This window comes from Hyaena hyaena, unplaced genomic scaffold (genome assembly GCF_003009895.1).
Source record: "Hyaena hyaena isolate Hyena2069 unplaced genomic scaffold, ASM300989v1 scaffold_131, whole genome shotgun sequence".
Taxonomy (NCBI): domain Eukaryota; kingdom Metazoa; phylum Chordata; class Mammalia; order Carnivora; family Hyaenidae; genus Hyaena; species Hyaena hyaena.
Genome location: NW_024080761.1, coordinates 1,972,923 through 1,991,036, shown reverse-complemented (window position 1 = coordinate 1,991,036; position 18,114 = coordinate 1,972,923). Strand labels below are relative to the sequence as shown.

The following is an 18,114-nucleotide window of genomic DNA, read 5'->3' as shown; positions in this document are numbered from 1 at the left end:
AGTTTTCTTCTGAAAACGTAGATGTACGTATGTGACCTTGGGTTTAGCAACAATTTCTTAATTATGACACAAAAAGGCTCAAACTATTAAATAAAAACGTAATAAACTGGATTTCATCCAAATAAAAAAAAATAATTACTAAAAGAAGTGGTTATGAAAATGAAAAGACAAGCCACAGACCTGGAGAAAATATTTGCAAATCATATATCCAACAAGTTCTTGTATCTGGAATACATAAAGGAAACTCAGAATTGAATAATGAGAATGGAAACCTAATCAAAACATGGGGGAAAGATTTAAACAAGCACTTCACCAGGAAGTTATGTGGATGGTAAATATTACATGAAAAGATGATCAATATTTTTCATTGCTGGGGAAATGATATAAAAATCACAAAGAAATAACACGTTCACAAAAATGGCTAAAACTTAGAAAAGGAAAGGAAGATGAAAGAAACTGAATATGTCAAGGGTTGGTAAAGATAGAGAGGAAAATGAATTCTCATATATTACCTGAGGGAATGTAAAATGGTACAGCTATCTGAAAAAGAATTTGGTAATTTCTTAGTAAGTGAATTATACATCTGCCCCATGACTTAGTCATTCCACACCTATGTATTTACCAAAAAGAAATGAAAGCATTTGCCCACATGCAGACTTGCATAGAAATGATCAAAAGCACCTTTATTTATAATAGCTAGTATCTAGAAATAATCAAAATGTTTATTTTGGGGTGACTGGATTAAGCAGATTGTTACATATCTATAAAAGGGATAACCAATGATACAGCATGAATGAATCTCAAAATGAGTATCCTGGATGAAAGAAGCCAGGAAGAAAAGGTTGCATCTCGTATGGCTTCATTTATAAAATACTCTAGAAAATACAAATGAAGCTATAGGGACAAGTACTAGATCAGGGCTGCCCGGCTATCATGGATGTGAAGGGAGAGAAGGGTAGAGGGAGGAATGGATACTAAATGGAACATGATAAAACTTTTGAGGGTGAAGAATGTCTGCATTACGTTAATTCTGGTCATTGTTTCACAAGTGTGTGACCTGCTGAACTCATCAAACTGTACACTTCAAATAATGCATTTCAAAGCACATCAATTATATCTCAGTAATTTTAAATAATAAAAAATTAAAACTCTTCACAAAGAATAAAATCTCTACAACTTTATGGCTACCACTAGCAATCGACAGGGCTACTCAAAAGAATTTTTAGCAAAACACAAATAAAATCCTCCGAAGAAAACTGTTATCAGAATGACATCTGCCTTGGCTTCTTATACTTAACGCATTTACTTACATACAACATGTATAACTTTTCACATAAACTAGAACTATTACTCTACATGTTGTTCTGCAATATTTCTTCTTCACTCAAAAATGTTTGGAAAGCCACAATCTGTTGCACTCTTTCTAACAGATGCACAGTACTAAATTACATGTATGCACTTCATTTTACGATATTCCTGAATTCAACTGAGTTCTACGGATTCAATGCGAATTTAAAGACATCATTGTAGATATATCTTTGAGCACTGATTTATTTCTTTAAAAAATTTTTATAAATTGTCAGATTATCAACAAAGAATTAACTTTTTCATTCAACAAACAACTGGTTAGGTACTTCTCTATGCCCAGAACTAACATACAGAAAATAATAATATGTAGTCAGTGTTAAAAAATACATTGAATACATTTTAGGAAAAGAGACATCCAGGTGAATTGATGGTCACAACCCAGAAGGTAAATACTCTGATAGAACCAACATAAGAGGACTATGAAAAATCAGATAGGAGTACTCAGCTCTGGGGGAGCAGCATAAATTCTTCTTGTGTTTTTCTCTCCAAATTACCATACACTACAGTAGAGTTTCCACCTACTCTTCTTTCTCTTTCCCCCAAGGCATGCCTAGAATAGGGCTCTTGAATAGTGATGCCTCAGTTAGAGTGGTTGGTCAATGGACTGAATGTTTGGCACAGTATCCTATATGCTACTCATCTACTGGCTGTGCCCAACCCCATCTAGGGAGGGCAATAAAGACCTGTGTGCAGTCACGCTGAGTAGAGCGTTGTGGACTCCATAAAACCTACTGCCTACATGTGTCAGGAGCCATGAAGTCCCTATTGCTCACTCTTACAAGCTTCATGCTCCTCGCCCAGTTGGTCTCAGGTAAACAGAATCTTGGGGTGGCAAAATGCTAGCCTAGAACAGGGTCCTGCCCATGGAATTCCTATTACCAAAATCCATGGGAGTTGGGGGTAGGGTTCTTGCTGGAAGGGGGTGCTGAGGTTTGCACTACCTCTTCAGGACATCTCTAATATAAAAGACCTCAAAGCTCTCACAACCGACCAGTTTCTACGGTTGGAACTGAGCGAGAATAATGAGAATCCAAACGCAGAGATGGTCCTGACATTCCAAACTCCCCTCTATTCTGTCACTCAGGGCCAGCTCAGTACAGTCCTGCCTCGCCTCACTTTGTATGGCATCAGGTATTATCTTCCAAAGTAACAATTCTACAATATTACTTCTTCCAATTTCCCTATTCTTGGCCTTGCAGAGAAGGTCTCCCACTTTTTTATTCTTCGATGTGATTAACAGGACAGGAAAAGCTGTTTCTAAATCTCTATAGGACTGTAAGGTGGAAAAGGGAAGAATATTCTCAGTGAACATGGGGAAAAGATTCAAGACTATTGGAAATCCTATGTCAGATCCCAGCTTTATGTGTGTCAGCATTCCTTCCTTTCAATTAATTCTATGGTTTATACTTACAAGATTAAGACACAAACACTGAAAACATTTTAGAAATAAAGAATTGGCCACCATTCCAATATTTCTCATATTTTAAAAATTGTTGCCAACTGATATATGAGTTTATCATCTGCCCTTTTTATTTTTTTTTAACTTAATGTTTCTTTATTTTTGAGACAGAGAGAAACAGAGCATGTGTGGGGGAGGAGCAGAGAGAGGGAGACACAGAATCTAAAGCAGGTTCCAGGGGCGCCTGGGTGGCTTAGTCAGTTAAGCGTCTGACTTTCACTTAGGTCATGATCTCGTGGTTCGTGGGTTCGAGCCCCGCGTCGGGCTCTGTGCTGACTGCCAGCTCTGAGCCTGGAGCCTGTTTCAGTCTGTGACTCCCTCTCTCTCTGACCCTCCCCTGCTCACGCTGTCTCTCTCTCTCTCCTAGAAATAAATAAAACATTAAAAATAAATAAATAAATAAATAAATAAATAAATAAAGCAGGTTCCAGACTCTGAGCTGTCAGCACAGGCAGGCTTGAACCCACGAACAGTGAAATCACGACCTGAGCCAAAATCGGCCACTTAACAAACTGAGCCACCCAGGCGCCCGTTTTGTTTTGTTTTGTTTTTTAATTTTCTTGAGAGAGAGAGGGACTGAGCATGAGTGGGGGCGGGGCAAAGAGAGAAGGAGACACAGAATCCAAAGCAGGCTCCACGCTCTGAGCTGTCTGCCCAGAGCCCGATTGGGGCTCAAACTCATGAACTGCGAGACTATGACCTGAGCCAAAGCTGGACACTTAACCAACTGAGCCACCCAGTTGCCCCAAGATACCACTTTTTCTAAGATGCAGTCTTAATGTTATCTGTGGGACAAAAGAATGTGAGTTTTCTAATCAAGGAATTGGTGAAAAAGACAGTGCAGATGAGATACAGAATGTTCTCTCCATTGCACAGGCAGTGCATTTTGTTAATACAAATAAGCTCTTCATCTTCAAAACTCAAAGATCGATTTATCAGCCCCACTTTGTTTATATTTCTCTCTCCAGAGAGAGAGTCCGTGATCTACTTCAATAGCTCTCTAGCCAATAAGTAGGATTCCTATGTTCTTCTTTTAGTCCTTAAATTCCTTGGACACCGCAATCCTACATTGATGCAATTATTGTTGTGTACATTTCTGAATTTAGATAGACAAGCGTTACTGGTGGCATTACACAAAAACATATGTTGATACTACTATAAATTCATGGAGATCACTCTCAATTAGTTTCCTACACTGTCCAGATGCTATAGTATTGAATGCTTACAGCCAGAGCCTGGGTGAGAGGGTATGAGTGAGGGATGAGCTTAGAGATGGTTTAGAGACGGTATAATCCCCAAAAGCTTATTCTGTAGATATCAGTGTCCTAGTTGGGGTCTAAAATGAGTTTCCATGATTCAAAATGATTTACTGATGGCTTCTCGTCCTTTTGGCTAAGATCAAGTGCAAAATGATTTACTGATTGATCTTAGTTATGAAAATGACTAAAAGCAATTCAAAGGAAAGTCTTATCTTTCAAAAGAGTTATAATGCCAGAGAAATCAAAGGCTGGGTAACAGAATAATTCATATAACTTCCTAAAGGCACACTAGTAGGAAATGTGTTGTTAAAGTAGCACATCCCCCAGAAGAATTCCCCCCACCGCAACCTCCTCCAAGATAGAGCCACTGATATCAATGGACGAGGGGAATCTTCCCAGAGAGGAGAACAGAAAAAATACAAATCAAAGAAGTCTCTACGTTGGAAGGAAAGAAACCCTTGCTATTGTCCATCAGGACAAGGAATGTGCTGTGTTATCTCTGTCTTTCTTCCCCGTTTTTGTGGTTTCTAAATGAAATTTTATTTTAGTCAACCTATTATTCCCCTATCATTGTATACTCCTTGACTGTGAGTAATTAAATCTATGTAGGATGTGGGGATGAAAGTGGGCTGCCATTTGGACAGACTAAAGTGACAGACACAACACTCAGAGATGCTAGACTTAATTGAATGCAATAAATGGAATACGCCTCATTGTTTACATTATTTTATTCATACTTAGATGTGAGCACATGTCTACCTTGGTCTAACAGGGCAGACAGCCAAAGTACAGAAAGCACAGATTATTCTCACCAGTGGTCTACAGCCTACAGAAAGCACCAGATGGGATGGAGTAGAACATGATGTGTCTCTGAATTCCATGTGGGGGTAAAGTGGGTAACCTCACATTTCCTGTGCCTGCCCACATGGGACAAAGTCCACAGTTCAGAAGGTTGGGAACACACTTCATATCATACCATCTGTTCTAGTGTGGTGCATAAGAATCCAAGTCTCTGAGGAAGGCGACATGGTGTGCAACTCACTGGACAAAGAGGTTTGGCTGACACCTCTTGTGGGAAGCCTGGCCATGAAGCTGCTCCTGATCATTGCAATTCTGCTGTTCCAGAAGTCCACAGGTAATCCCGAGCTTTCCAGGGGCTCAACTCAAATCAACAATGGGATGGAGTATTTCTAAGAACCAAGGGAATTTCATAACTCATGGTAGAAGATAGGCCCTCCTCAGGATGCCTGAAGTCTACCCAACATCACCAGAAATTCCCTCTTCCTGATGCCTTCTACCATGGTACTGTTCTTTAAAAAATAAATAAATAAATAAATAAAAGTATCAACAGAGCTGAAGAGAGGACACGATTTCCTCTGGGAAGGTGTCATTATAGAAAGGAATGAGCCCAATACCTAGGGATGTCCTTATTTATTAAGATACAGTTTTTACTCTGACACCTGGCCATATTTTCTTCCACTCTAATATATATTTTAGTCTACAGTGTGTGGATAGTGGAAGAAGCACAAACTCTGGAGTCAGGTGTGAGAAATATGCTTTCAATATCTCCTGGCTTGTCAACTTTGGATAAGTGGTAAAGACTCTCTGAGCCTCAGTTTCCTCATCTGTGGAGATAATGACACCTGGATCATGAGGGTTTATTAAATAATATTTGTAAAAAACAAACAAACAAAAAAAAACATCCAGCATAAGGCTTGGCCCATACTAAGAACTTAAAAATTCATTCTTTCCTCTTTCAAAAGCAAATCTCTTATATTTGGCTCTTATTATAGGATTAGTAGTGGTCTGTTCTGAGCCCCTCAAACTCCTAAGAATCAAGAGAATTCCAGAATCCAGGGTTGGAGGCAACATCTTTGTTTTCAGTCATCATCTTCTGGGGTCTATCTCAGGGCATTATAAAAGCCCAGAAGCCAAAATCTGAACATCCTAACTTTGTAGATCACTACAAGTATTTAGGATCACTAAAGAAAAGAATATATATCAAGGTGAGCAAAGGTCTGGGACTGAACATTGGAGAAACTCTCGCTCTAGAGGTGGAAAAAGAATGAGGACTCAAAGAGGGATAAAACAAGTCCAAGATAATTATGATGACATAGAACTCAAAGGAAGACATGTGTTGGCACAAATGTGCAATGCTGAGAACAGGGGAGGAATATTACTGAGGGGAAAAAAAAATGCCTGGCTGAACAACAAGACAGTCTTTCTTGTTCATGGTAGTGAGTATGAACCCAAGAACACAGTCTAACTCAGATATAAATACACAGTAACAAATGCTACTCTCTGGGCTTTAGAGGTGGGGCAGTGGTGAACAAGTAGTGCCCTGCAGCACCCAAATGGTGGCATGTGCTGAGGTCCCCAGATGGAGTAATAGTTCTATACCCCAAAATCAAAGATGCAGTTCCTTTATTTTCCCAACAAGAGCTGATGCTTTTGGTGGAGTCCATCGGATGTTGGATGGGAGCCCAAAACCCAGGAGGAAATAAATATGAGTGATCAGTTAGACATAAACACTGAGGACTACCTTCTTGGAGCACCCTCCCTAGGATATTATGAGTAGATAATCTGTGGGTTTTCCATACACCTAATCCCTCCAAACATCCTCTGTCTCCCCCATGACTGAAGTTGCCTTTTAGTCTCATTGATCCTGGCCTATTGTTCTTTATACGCACAGTAACTGAACAACTTAAGAGATGCTGGAGTGAATATATACGAGGATATTGCAGGAAAATATGCAAAATAAGTGAAATACGTGAAGTGCTATGTGAGAATGGGAGATATTGTTGCCTCAATATTGTGGAATTGGAAGCACGTAAAAAAATTACAAAGCCACCTCGTCCAAAGCCAAGGACATATGCAATGACTTTCCCTCAAGATTATGATATAAATATAGAAAATTATTCAAGACCCAAGGCAAACTCTACATGAATCAAGTACAATTTTCTGTTCCTTTACTTCTCAACCTATTCTAATAAAGTAAGGGGAAGAGGTCCATATCTTCTTCCTTCTGATTCCCTGACCCCCCAGAACGACCTTACGGTAGATTCGAATAAAGCTCATTGCCAGTTTTCTGACTTGTTTGTTCTTTAAGCAGAGATCGAACACTCAATACACCGAGTGATGAACTGGTAAGGACAACGCAGAACCTCTCCCGTGGCAAGGGGGTATAACCAGCACATAAAAAACTCTAACAAGAAACTCAAGACAGTTGTCTTTGAATTCAGGGGAGAGAAAGGTGAAGCCAAGTATTCAGGGAAAATCGCAAGTGAATTTAAGATTAAAGTGTTGCCTTATAAAATGTGTATGATTTCAACCAGTGGTTGGTGAGGACTGTTAGTGTTTGTGTCAGTGTCAGTGTCAGTGAGTGTTAGTGAGAAGGCAGTTTGCATGAACAGAACAAAATCAACAAATGGAAGGAACAGGACATTTCAGAAGACTATACATGCACTTTGGTTGATGAATAGGTTTCCAAAGGTAAACTATGGGGTAATCTAATTTATTTAGTTCCTATGCAAAAGCAGTGAGCTGTGAAGATCAAGATGAATAAAATTCCACTATTATGGAGGTCACTATATAAAGTAGAGGCAGAAATAAATATATAACTCCAAGACAGAAGTTTTTAGTTTTTCCTTTGTTGTTATTTTATGTGTTACCACTAGTAATGGATCCTTTTGGTGACTGGAGTCCTTTGAAGTTTGGAGGAAACGTAAAGGGCTTAGGAATTGGTTTCAATTGCAGTATTGCATGAGACTTTATTGCTGTCTTGATATACAAGATGACATAATGATAATTCATGTACATAGTCCACCTAATTCTTAAAAGATATACCTTCTGGATATGATTAACATGAAAAATTTCCTTTCCCACTACTTTTCACATTCATTTTCCAGTTTTGTTTCTTATGTCATTTCACCAGTGTAACATCCACCGCACAAATTTGTGGCATCTCTTCTCTTAATTATCCTCTTCTTTGCTGTTCTAGGGCTGGGGCAGGGAATACACACAATAAGCCCAGAGCATCTTGCAATGCCAGAAAGCCAGGAAGTGTTTCAAAAATCAGAAGGCTGAGGCATGTTAATGGGACACAGGAGTCAGGTTGAAAGAATTTTGAATGACCAAAGTTGGGACGATTTGAGTGATTAAATAACATAGCATTGGATTATAACACAATGTAGAAATAAAATCCAGGAGTCCATACTGCTCTGAATAAATAATAAATACATGAGTGAGAAAAGTCAGATTTTCTGTGCAGAAGAATTCCAAGTATTTTATGTAGACACTCCATCCTCAAGGAGGGGAACTTCGCCTCTCCCTTCAATGTGGGAGATGTGCTTAGTGACTTGCCTCCTGGGAGCAGAGTATGGAAAGGAGCAAAAAAAAGTAATTTTACAGTGGATAAGCCTGATAAAATCATGCTTCAGATTCTATGGGGACATCTGTTGATAGTAGGAGCGTGTGAAATGACATCATGAGAATGGCATATCACCTGTGTGGCCATCTCCCCTAAAATCCATAACCTAGCCTAACAATCTGGACATCATCAGAGAAACCCAAACTGAGTGGAATTCTGCAAAATATCTGACCAATACTCCTCAAACATGTCAATTTTGTCAAAAAAAGAAATTTCTGAGAAATTGTCACAGACTGGAGGACGATGAGGAGCCATGACAACTAAAGGTAATGTGATATCCCAGATGGGCTCCTGGAACAGGAAGAGGACATTAAGGAAAAACTATTGAAATTCAAATAAGTGTAGAGCTTAGTTAATAGTCATGTACTTACGCATAGTAGTGCATCATGTATAAGATGTTAGCAGTAAGGAGAAACTGGCTAAGAATATACAGAAGCTCTCTGTACTATCTTTGTAATTTTTCTATAAATCTAAAACTGTTCTTTAAAAAAAAAGTCTATTCAGATTTTAAAAGCTAAACAAAATCAATTTGGTCTAATTCTCTTTTTTCCTCAACTGAGATTCAACTTCTTATAGGAATTTTTTAAGTTATAGGTTAGGTTTGTTTAAAAGCTAAAAGGACAATTGTAATGTTTTTAGTCAACTCATATTTTTGTTTTTATTATTTCTCCCATTTTGTTACAATTTTTAAATGTATCAGCCTAAAATAATTTGTAATATCTTCCTTTCCTTGTTAATGCCTATAGGATATGTAGTGATGTCTCCTTTTTCATTTCTGACATTGTCTATTGTTTTTTTCTTGGTAAGTCTCACTATTTGCTTATGAATTTGATTAGTCTTTACAAAAACCAAATTTTATTTGTTAATTTTTTATCGAGTTTCCATTTCTTCAATATCTTTATTAATGTTTTTATTTCCACTTGTTTTTCAAACAACTTTCAGTACCATAAAATTCAGTTATAGGTGTATAATAGAATGTCTTATTTCTTTCTCTTTTTTTAATGTTTTATTTATTTCTGAGAGAGAGAGACAGCATGAGCAGAGGAGGGCCAGAGAGAGAGGGAGGCACAGAATCCAGAGCAGGCTCCAGGCTCTGAGCTAGCTGTCAGCACAGAGCCGGATGCGGGGCTCAAACCCACGAACCATGAGATCATGACCTGAGCCGAAGTCAGACACTTAACCGACTGAGCCACCCAGGAGCCCCCAGAATGTCTTATTTCTACTTTTTTGTTTTTTTTAAATTTTTTTTTTTAAATGTTTTTATTTATTTCTAGGAGAGAGAGAGACAGCGTGAGCAGGGGAGGGTCAGAGAGAGAGGGAGTCACAGACTGAAACAGGCTCCAGGCTCTGAGCTGGCAGTCAGCACAGAGCCCGACGCGGGGCCCGAACCCACGAACCGCGAGATCATGACCTAAGCGAAAGTCGGACGCTTAACCGACTAAGCCACCCAGGCGCCCCTCTACTTTTTTGTTTTAATATGCTTTTCTTCTTCTAACTTTTTTAGGTGATGTTTATCTCTCTTGTTTTTAGCCATTCTTTGTTTCAAATATGAGCATTATACTGTTTCAGATTCTGTGTCTCCCTCTCTTTCTGACCCTCCTCTGGTCATGCTGTCTCTCTCTCTCTCTCTCTCTTAGAAATAAATAAAACATTTTAAAAATTTCAAATATGGGCATTATAAAGCTACACATTTCCTTCTATACACAGCTTTAGCAGTGTCCCACAAATTTTTGGCATATAGTATATTCATTCTTACATTATGAACCTCACTTTTCTCAGACGAGTACATAAATAGAACCTTGGTTATATGAAGACAATGAGGACAAATGGTGACCATGTAATTTTCTCAATTATTATTACATGTATACTAATATTAACTTGATAATATATAAACCAAAGTCAAACAACACAACTTGAAAATAAACAAAAAAAAAAAAATCATACACAGAAATGTTTACACACTTGTCGCTCATACAGTTTGTTCTCAATATGATCCTCTGTCCTGCCATAAGATTCTGTATGGCTTAAAACTGTCATTTGTTTTTCTTCTTGCTCTTGTTTGGGATATAATTTAGTCTCCACTTCATTTTGCCTTCTTTCTTCTTCTTTTTCCTTTTCTTTCTCCCTCTTTTTCCTTTTCTTTCTCCTCTGCCTCAACATCACTTTCCTTCTCCCTTTCCTCCTCCTTCTTTCCCTCTGCCTCCTTTTTCTCTTACTTCTTCCTCTTCTGCTTCTGCTTCTGCTTCTCCTTCCAAAGTAATCTTCCTTGAAAAGTATTATCAGGTCCCTGTCTTTGTTCTTCTGTCCAAGGATCTCAATAAACTTCTTAGATTCAATAGTATCAAACACGGCATATATTGATCCCTTAAATACTTGGTGCAATGTTCTTTTCATCTGAATATTTAGTATTTGACCTTTATCTCTGATCATTCTTTTATGTCACCAAGAGTTGCATCAGTTGGGAAGCTTTTAATACAAACACATTTTTTATATCATTTTTATGCTCATCAATCACTTCAAGATGAAGTTCACTTGGAGATCTTCTGAATTTAGCCTTAGCTTCACTTATTTCCATGAGTCCCTGCCTTTGATTTGCTCAATGCTTCTATATGGTTAGATGGTTAGATGAATTTTATCTTTATCTTTAAAAGTAACCAACCATTATTCAGTTTGATCTGTGCCTTTAAGATTTTATCACATGGAAAAGTGAAGTCACCCAAATCATACTCAATTTGAGGACAGATTTTGGCCTACAGAGCAGCCTTTTTTTTTTTTTTCCATTTTCACCATTTTCACCTATTGTGACTATCTTTAAGGTCCCGGTCCACAGACCTGTGATCACTAACAGTGACAGCAATGTATCCACTTCCCAGCACTACCAGCTGCCCTAATGCCCATAAAGATGGGGGCCATTCTCTGTATGTTTTTTAATTGGGTTGTCTCTTTGTTATTGAGATGTAACTGCTCTTTATATATTCTAGACAAAAGTCCCTTATCAGATACATGATTTGCAAATTTTCTCCCATTCCATGGATTACCTTTACATTTTCACCATGGTGTCCTTTGAAGCCCCAATGTTTCCAACTTGGGTAATGCCCAGTACTCACTGTACACTTTTTCGCTTTTTAAAATAAAGATAGGCTTTGTGCAAACTTTGGGGGATGTTCTGTGTCTATGCAAGTCATTAGTTGCATATTACTTAACATATGCTTTGAGGGGGCACCTGGGTGGCTCAGTCAATTAAGTATCTGACTTGATTTAGCTCAGGTCATGATCTCACGGTTCATGGGCTTGAGCCGCCTTGCACTGACAGCATTCAAAGGCTACTTGGAATTCTTTCTCCTCTCTGCCCCTCCCCCCACTCACATGTGCACTTTCTCTCTCTCTCTCTCTCTCTCTCTCTCTCATAATAAAGAAATAAGCTTTAAAAAATATATATGTTTTTTCTGGGAGGGAGCTTTCCCAGGATGACAATGCTTATGCCACTATTTGTAACTAAAGAATACAGATACATTACTAAATGTATATTTTACTACTTCAAACTGGTTAGCTATACTTTAACTATACATTGTAATTCATTTTAATTTGTAGAAGCTATAGATAATTGCCTTCCAACTCTTACCAGTTTGAAAGATAGCAAAAAAAAAAAAAGTGCTAAAAGACAGCCATATGATCATTTCTATGCTTCCATTTTGACATAAGATAGTGAGCGATTTCAGATGTATGTAACTCTTACGTGACCTGATTCCTGGACCCAGGAAATATTATTTAACGGCATCTGGGCTTTTCATATTTATCTGACATGTACCATTTGGGAGAGGTTATTTAATAATATCTGAATTTTCCACTAGTTTGATTGTGTTTTCTCTTTTTTTCTTGTTTATGTTTATTTATTTTGAAAGAGAGAGAGAGAATGAGTGGGGGAAGGGCAGAGAGAGGGGGAAAGAGAGAATCCCAAGCAGGCTCTGTGCTGTCAGTGCAGAGCCTAACCTGGGGCTCAATCCCACCACCATGAGATCATGACCTGAGCCAAAATCAAGAGTCAAACACTTAACCAACTGAGCCACCCAGGTGCCCTGAGCATGTTTTCTAATACTTACTGGCTATTTTCAGAAAGTTTGAAAAGTATCAAACTGGGATAATGAATATCTACATATTCCCCAGGGCCACTGAGTAATCAAAGCTAAATTAGAATTTATCTACAAACACAAAAATCATCATAAAGTTGCTTTGAACATGGCTTCTCTTAAGTACTTAGTTATCTCTTAAACTAGTTGTTGAAACTATTTCAGCTGCCACTATCATTATCCTAGTCTTTACTAATTAAATATTACTAATGACAAACCTTCTATTTGTAACTCTGTGCCTGAAAACTTGCCCTATGCACAATTTTGTTAAATTCTTGTTAACGTTTTATTTATTTCTGAGAGAGAGACAGCATGAGCAGGGGAGGGTCAGAAAGAGAGGGAGATAACAGAATCTGAAGCAGGCTCTAGGCTCTGAGCTAGCTGTTAGCACAGAGCCCGACACAGGGCTCAAACCCACAATCCATGAGGTCATGACCTGAGCCGAAGTCGGTCACTCAACTGACTGAGCCACTCAGGTGCCCCCACAATTTTCATGTCTTACATATGACGCCACAGGAACATATGCCCACTCAAACCCACCTATTATAAGAAATGTTAGTAATTACATGAGGCCTAAAGGACTAGAACTAGTAACTAGAAATCTCTCTCCTCTCTCTGTCTCTCTCCTTCCCTCCCACCTTCTCTCCCTCACTCTTTCTCTGTTTCTTTCCCATCTTTTCCACTCATCAGTGCACCAGGACCCAACCTGGATATCCAATGGAGTTCAGTCTCTACATATACATCTGTCATCCACCCTGGTCCAAATACTTGTAGCCAAAATAATAAAGTTTTCTGCCTCTTCTCTCTTGACAGGGCATATTGAAATAGAGTCCCTGAGAAAGGCTACGAGCAAATTGTCTAAGAAAATGTGAGTGTGGAGAGGAAATGATTACTATCTCTGACACTTTTCATGAGCATTGTCCAAGACCCCCCAAAGAGATGGGTGGTCCCAAATGCTGAGACTTTTTAGAAAAATATACCTGGAACATTCTGGAGATTTTACAATGTTCTAAGACTTTGGAGGATGTTCTAAGAAAAAAAAAAAAAACCTGGTTGATCTGATACTAAGCCAAAATGGATTCTCATATCTAATTTATCAATGGACTCATATAGAATAAAAGGACACACAGATTAAAGACAATGGACAAGATCCATCTTCATATCATGGTGACAAAATGGATCCTCCCTAAAAATGCCTCTGGTGATCCACAGGAATGGAATACTGAAAAGAGGAGCTTATGAAGTACTGCAATAAAGATTGGGCTTCCTTATCTGGGCCTTTTGAAAAAAAACCCTGAGGGTTAGACTGAAATAGTCATACATTAGTTTCTGTGGTGAAACTATCAACAAAATAATTTCTAAATTTCTACAACTTACTCTGGTCCTGGTTTCCTATACGTTTCTCCAGAATTCTCAAAAGCCACAACTACTAAAAGTAAGGTCCTTGTAGATTCTTAAAATGTTAACGTATCCATCTAAATATTTGCCTCTCTGTTGTCCCAGTGAAACAAGATGGTGAGCTGCACATGGGGGAATAGGGCCCATTGGTTTCTTTATCTCAGATGAGCAAACGTTACCTCCACAGAAGTGATTTCTGGTCAATACTTTAACCAAGCACCATCAATGGATGGCACCACAAAATATTCTATTCTGCTCATCTGGAGGGCATCACGACTTACTCAAAGTTTGCCTTCCTCATGAGGAGCTTCTTAAAGATGTCTCTTTCATGTATAAGGCTTTAAATTTCATACCCTTCTTTATTTATTTTCAGTTTTTATTGGGGTTGAATTGACGGACAAGTTGTAAGATATTTACAGTGTGCATCATGGTGCTCTGATACATGTCTATGTCCTGAAAGAACTCTCTCCCCATCTATTTAATTAACACACCCCTTCCCTCTCATATTTACAGAGTGTTTTCTGGCGTCTTGGTTTTAGTTTTGTGTTTTGTTGTATGTGTGAGAGAGAGAGAAAGAGAGAGAACATTAAAGTCCTACTGTCCTAGCACATTTCAATTATACGATATAGGGTTCTCAACTATGGTCACCGAATTTCACATTCAATCCTCAGACCTCATTCACCTTGTAACTGAAAGCTTGTAAATTTCACTATTAACAAACTATTGAATGTGTAATGTTTTTATAAAGACGCTAAGGGCAATGGGGCCTTAAAATTGTCAACTGAATGTTCAAATCGCTACCAAAAAAGGAGATGGAGCATACACATTAAATGAGCTTCAAATGATGTACAGGTGTCCCCCACTTTTTGAAAGTTCCCAGTTCCACCACTTCATTTTTACAAAACGCCTGCATTAGTACCTGTTTTCACTAATGGCAAGAAATCTGAAGAAGACGCTGTCTCATGCATTAAAAAGGCAAAGAGCAAAATTAGCGCTTAGTGTGGGTTTTGCAGCAAACCATTACAGAGCTGTAGGCACCCTGAGCAGCGGGAGTGGGCCGCCCACCAAACTCCTTTCCTGGGACCTACACTCAGCATCTCAGTGTGAAACCATCATAGCTTTGAACTGTGTCTGGGAGCATCAGTGCTTCACCCTGATTTATTCTGTGCATCCATTAGCAAGAAGTGCCCAAAGTATCAGAAAAGCCTAAGAGTGGTTATTTTGGGGGTCCAGACACTCAAAAACCTTTCCATATAAGTTCAGGGTAATTGCTTCTTCACTTTACACCATTTTGGCCTATGAAAGATCTCATAGGATCACTCTACTTTTGGATAGTGGGGGTAACCTGTATTGGCATTATCACTAGCTGTCATTACTGCCCGTTAGACATGGCCAATAAATGTTATGAAAATATTCCAATATCATGCCTCCTTCTAATGAATTCTTGGTTAGCAAAACTCTCTGTATTCATCCTCCCACACACACAAAATTGGGACATTCAGATCTGCTTAGACTCAAGAAACTCATTTAAAAGAAGAGTAGGGCATGTGGGTGGCTCAGTCGGTCAAGTGTCCAATTCCTGATTTCGGCTCAGGTCATGATCTCAGGGTTGTGAGATGGAGCCCCGTGGTGGGCTGCCCACTGGGCATGAAGCCTGCTTAAGATCCTGTCTCCCTCTGCCCCTTTCCCTCTCTCTCTCTCTCAAAAACAAAAATAAATAAATAAAGAGGAGTAATACCTGAAATAGTATGAAATTGGATAGAAAATGGAGGGGCTAACTTCCACCTCTACCAACATGCTCTTTTCATCTCTGTATCACCCATCTTACTAGTATGATGAATGCCTGGAACATGATAACTATTCATTTATGTTTAAAGTGAATGAATGCATAAATAAATCCAGAGAAAAGGAAAAAACTTTATTATGTAGAGAATCGAGTTCACTGAAGAGGTAGATAAGTCTCTTGCCCCAGGCTGTCGGAAGAGGGGGCACTTTTGATTTAGGACCAGTGGAGACCAGTGAAGAAAGTATTTGATTTACATCTGGATTGTAACAAGTGTGGTGGTGGGTAAGATAGCATAGTCCAGCTTCCCATCAGGCTGTATCAAAGAGGAAGGCGACTTTGGAGCTTTCTCGTGTTTTTTGTTTTCACCTTCATTAACACAACATAATTTCCCATTTAGACACGCCACTTCATATATTTCCCCCATTTTGCATTTCTTCCGGCAGTAGCCTGTTATATTACTAAAGCATTTTCTGGGCCGTGCTGTATCTGTGCACAGGAAACAACATTGAACGCAGATTAGTTTCTGAGGCAGAGTAGAAGGGAAGTATGGTTCCCATAAGCTTTGGCCTCCTGTGGTTCCAAAGTGAACTATGCTGCTAAGAGAAAACTAAGAGCCTCCTCCTAGAAAATCATCCCAAATTAAGGACATCAAAACCCCAGGCTCCTAGCCAACATCCAATCATCTCTGAGAACATTAGAACTTATATGACAAAAAAGAGAGATCAACGCATGGTTATCAACTGGAGTTATGTCCCAGCCCTGGACTCTGGCAGATCTGTCTCCCATGCTCCAAAGTCAGTACTCTGTCAGCTTGACTCCAGTCCAGTGTCCCCAAAAAGTACCAACTTGCCATCGTGGCATGACTTAAAGCCAAGTTAACTTTTAAAAGAGTATCACAGACAGGACTTTTTAAGTTAAGAGAGACATTGGATTTCACACTCATTGACATGTGCAGCAGAAATCTCCCTTTGCCAAGACCTCATGGGTCTCAGCAATAAATGCTGCAGAGAACTTCCCTTATTCAGCCTCTATGTCTTCACAGTCGTCGTCATTCTCCCCCCCCTTCCTCCTCCTCCTCCTCCTCCTCTTCTTCTTCTTCTTCTTCTTCTTCTTCTTCTTCTTCTTCTTCTTCTTCTTCTCTCTCACTCACTCTCTCTCTCTCTTCTCTCTCTCTCTCTCCTTTTTTTTAATCTCAAATAAATGTGTTACCCAGGGAATCAAATTCAATTCCACGTGTACCCATCTCCCTAGCCATCCAAACTTTCACCTATCAAACTATTGTATTGAGGTCTTAAATCACCTGTTTCTAATTCTTTATTTGCCCCTGTACCCATATTTGGACAAGCTCATGGAACAAGAGAAAGAAGAGACATTTCCTCACATGAAATTCAGTCATTATGAAACTGGGCCATTATACTCAACTGACAGATGAGATAACTGAAATTCAAAGGGAATAATTAGCTCAGTTCATACAACTAATCAGTGATCAAGATGTATTTTAATCTCACATCTACAGGATTCCAAAGCTTGTACTGTTCTCATTCCTGTTGGAGCACAGGCTGAAAATGAGATTGAATGGAAAAAGAGATGGGGAGGTCCTTGTGTAAAAACGATGTCCAATTACAAAGATAATTCTAGATGATGGGTTCATGCCTACCTTCGGAGAGGACTTCCCAGAGCACAGCCCTGATGTCTTCTTCCCACCCTGAAGGCTTTCTTCTAAGACACAGACTCAAAGAGAGGGGGTACTTTCGATGACATTGGCAAGATATCAACAATCTGAAGGCCCTGGCCCCACTCGTGCAGAGAGTAATAGCCCCATAGGATTTCACGGTACATTGGACAAGTTACCTGTTAGTAGTCCCTCAAATAGTAGCATAATGAGAACCAGAAACAGCTTCATGTTTACAGACTTCCCAAGAGAAAGAGCTGGAACAATTTCTTTACCCAGTGATCTGTGTCACACACAGTCTTTCAAGAACGAAACAAGAGTTTCTGGTGCTATCAGCATTCTGAGCTCTCATTTTAACCCACATGGACAGGTATGAAATCCAAGCCCACGCCGCCTTCATTCCCATATATGGAGTTCCCAGTTACAGAATGTTCCATCATATCACACCCACTCTTCTTCACTCGGGATGTGAGCTCCCAGAGAGCAGGAACATTCTCCAACCCGGGTCATCAGCCCGCCTGGTTAGTCATATGTCCTTATTTGTGTGACTCGGTCCTAATGTATCCCTCTTGTTCCAATGTCTCATCTAGCTAGTGTCACCTTTTACTCACAAAAG

General features: G+C 39.2%; 2 protein-coding genes and 1 pseudogene across 2 annotated transcripts; 1 reads left to right on the top strand and 2 right to left on the bottom strand.

Annotated features, from left to right (window-relative positions):
• Positions 1–5,172: 5,172 nt before the first annotated feature.
• On the top strand, positions 5,173–7,032 carry DEFB127 (defensin beta 127). The gene is made up of 2 exons (XM_039237694.1): positions 5,173–5,221; positions 6,779–7,032. Exons 1-2 carry the CDS (start codon positions 5,173–5,175, stop codon positions 7,030–7,032), a joined length of 303 nt encoding a protein of 100 aa, XP_039093625.1.
• Positions 7,033–8,644: 1,612 nt separating this feature from the next.
• On the bottom strand, positions 8,645–12,293 carry LOC120235404 (annotated as a pseudogene).
• A 3,783-nt stretch (positions 12,294–16,076) lies between these two features.
• DEFB128 (defensin beta 128) lies at positions 16,077–17,729 on the bottom strand. The gene is made up of 2 exons (XM_039237696.1): positions 17,678–17,729; positions 16,077–16,312 (listed from the first exon to the last, which is right to left on the bottom strand). Exons 1-2 carry the CDS (start codon positions 17,727–17,729, stop codon positions 16,077–16,079), a joined length of 288 nt encoding a protein of 95 aa, XP_039093627.1.
• Positions 17,730–18,114: the final 385 nt, after the last annotated feature.

Coding starts and splice junctions, on each gene's coding strand:
- DEFB127 (XM_039237694.1), top strand. CDS start 5,173: ATGAAGCTGCTCCTGATCATTGCAATTCTGCTGTTCCAGAAGTCCACA. Junction 5,222..6,778: donor GCTGTTCCAGAAGTCCACAG/GTAATCCCGAGC, acceptor TTATACGCACAG/TAACTGAACAACTTAAGAGA.
- DEFB128 (XM_039237696.1), bottom strand. CDS start 17,729: ATGAAGCTGTTTCTGGTTCTCATTATGCTACTATTTGAGGGACTACTA. Junction 16,313..17,677: donor ATTTGAGGGACTACTAACAG/GTAACTTGTCCA, acceptor TCCTGTGCACAG/ATACAGCACGGCCCAGAAAA.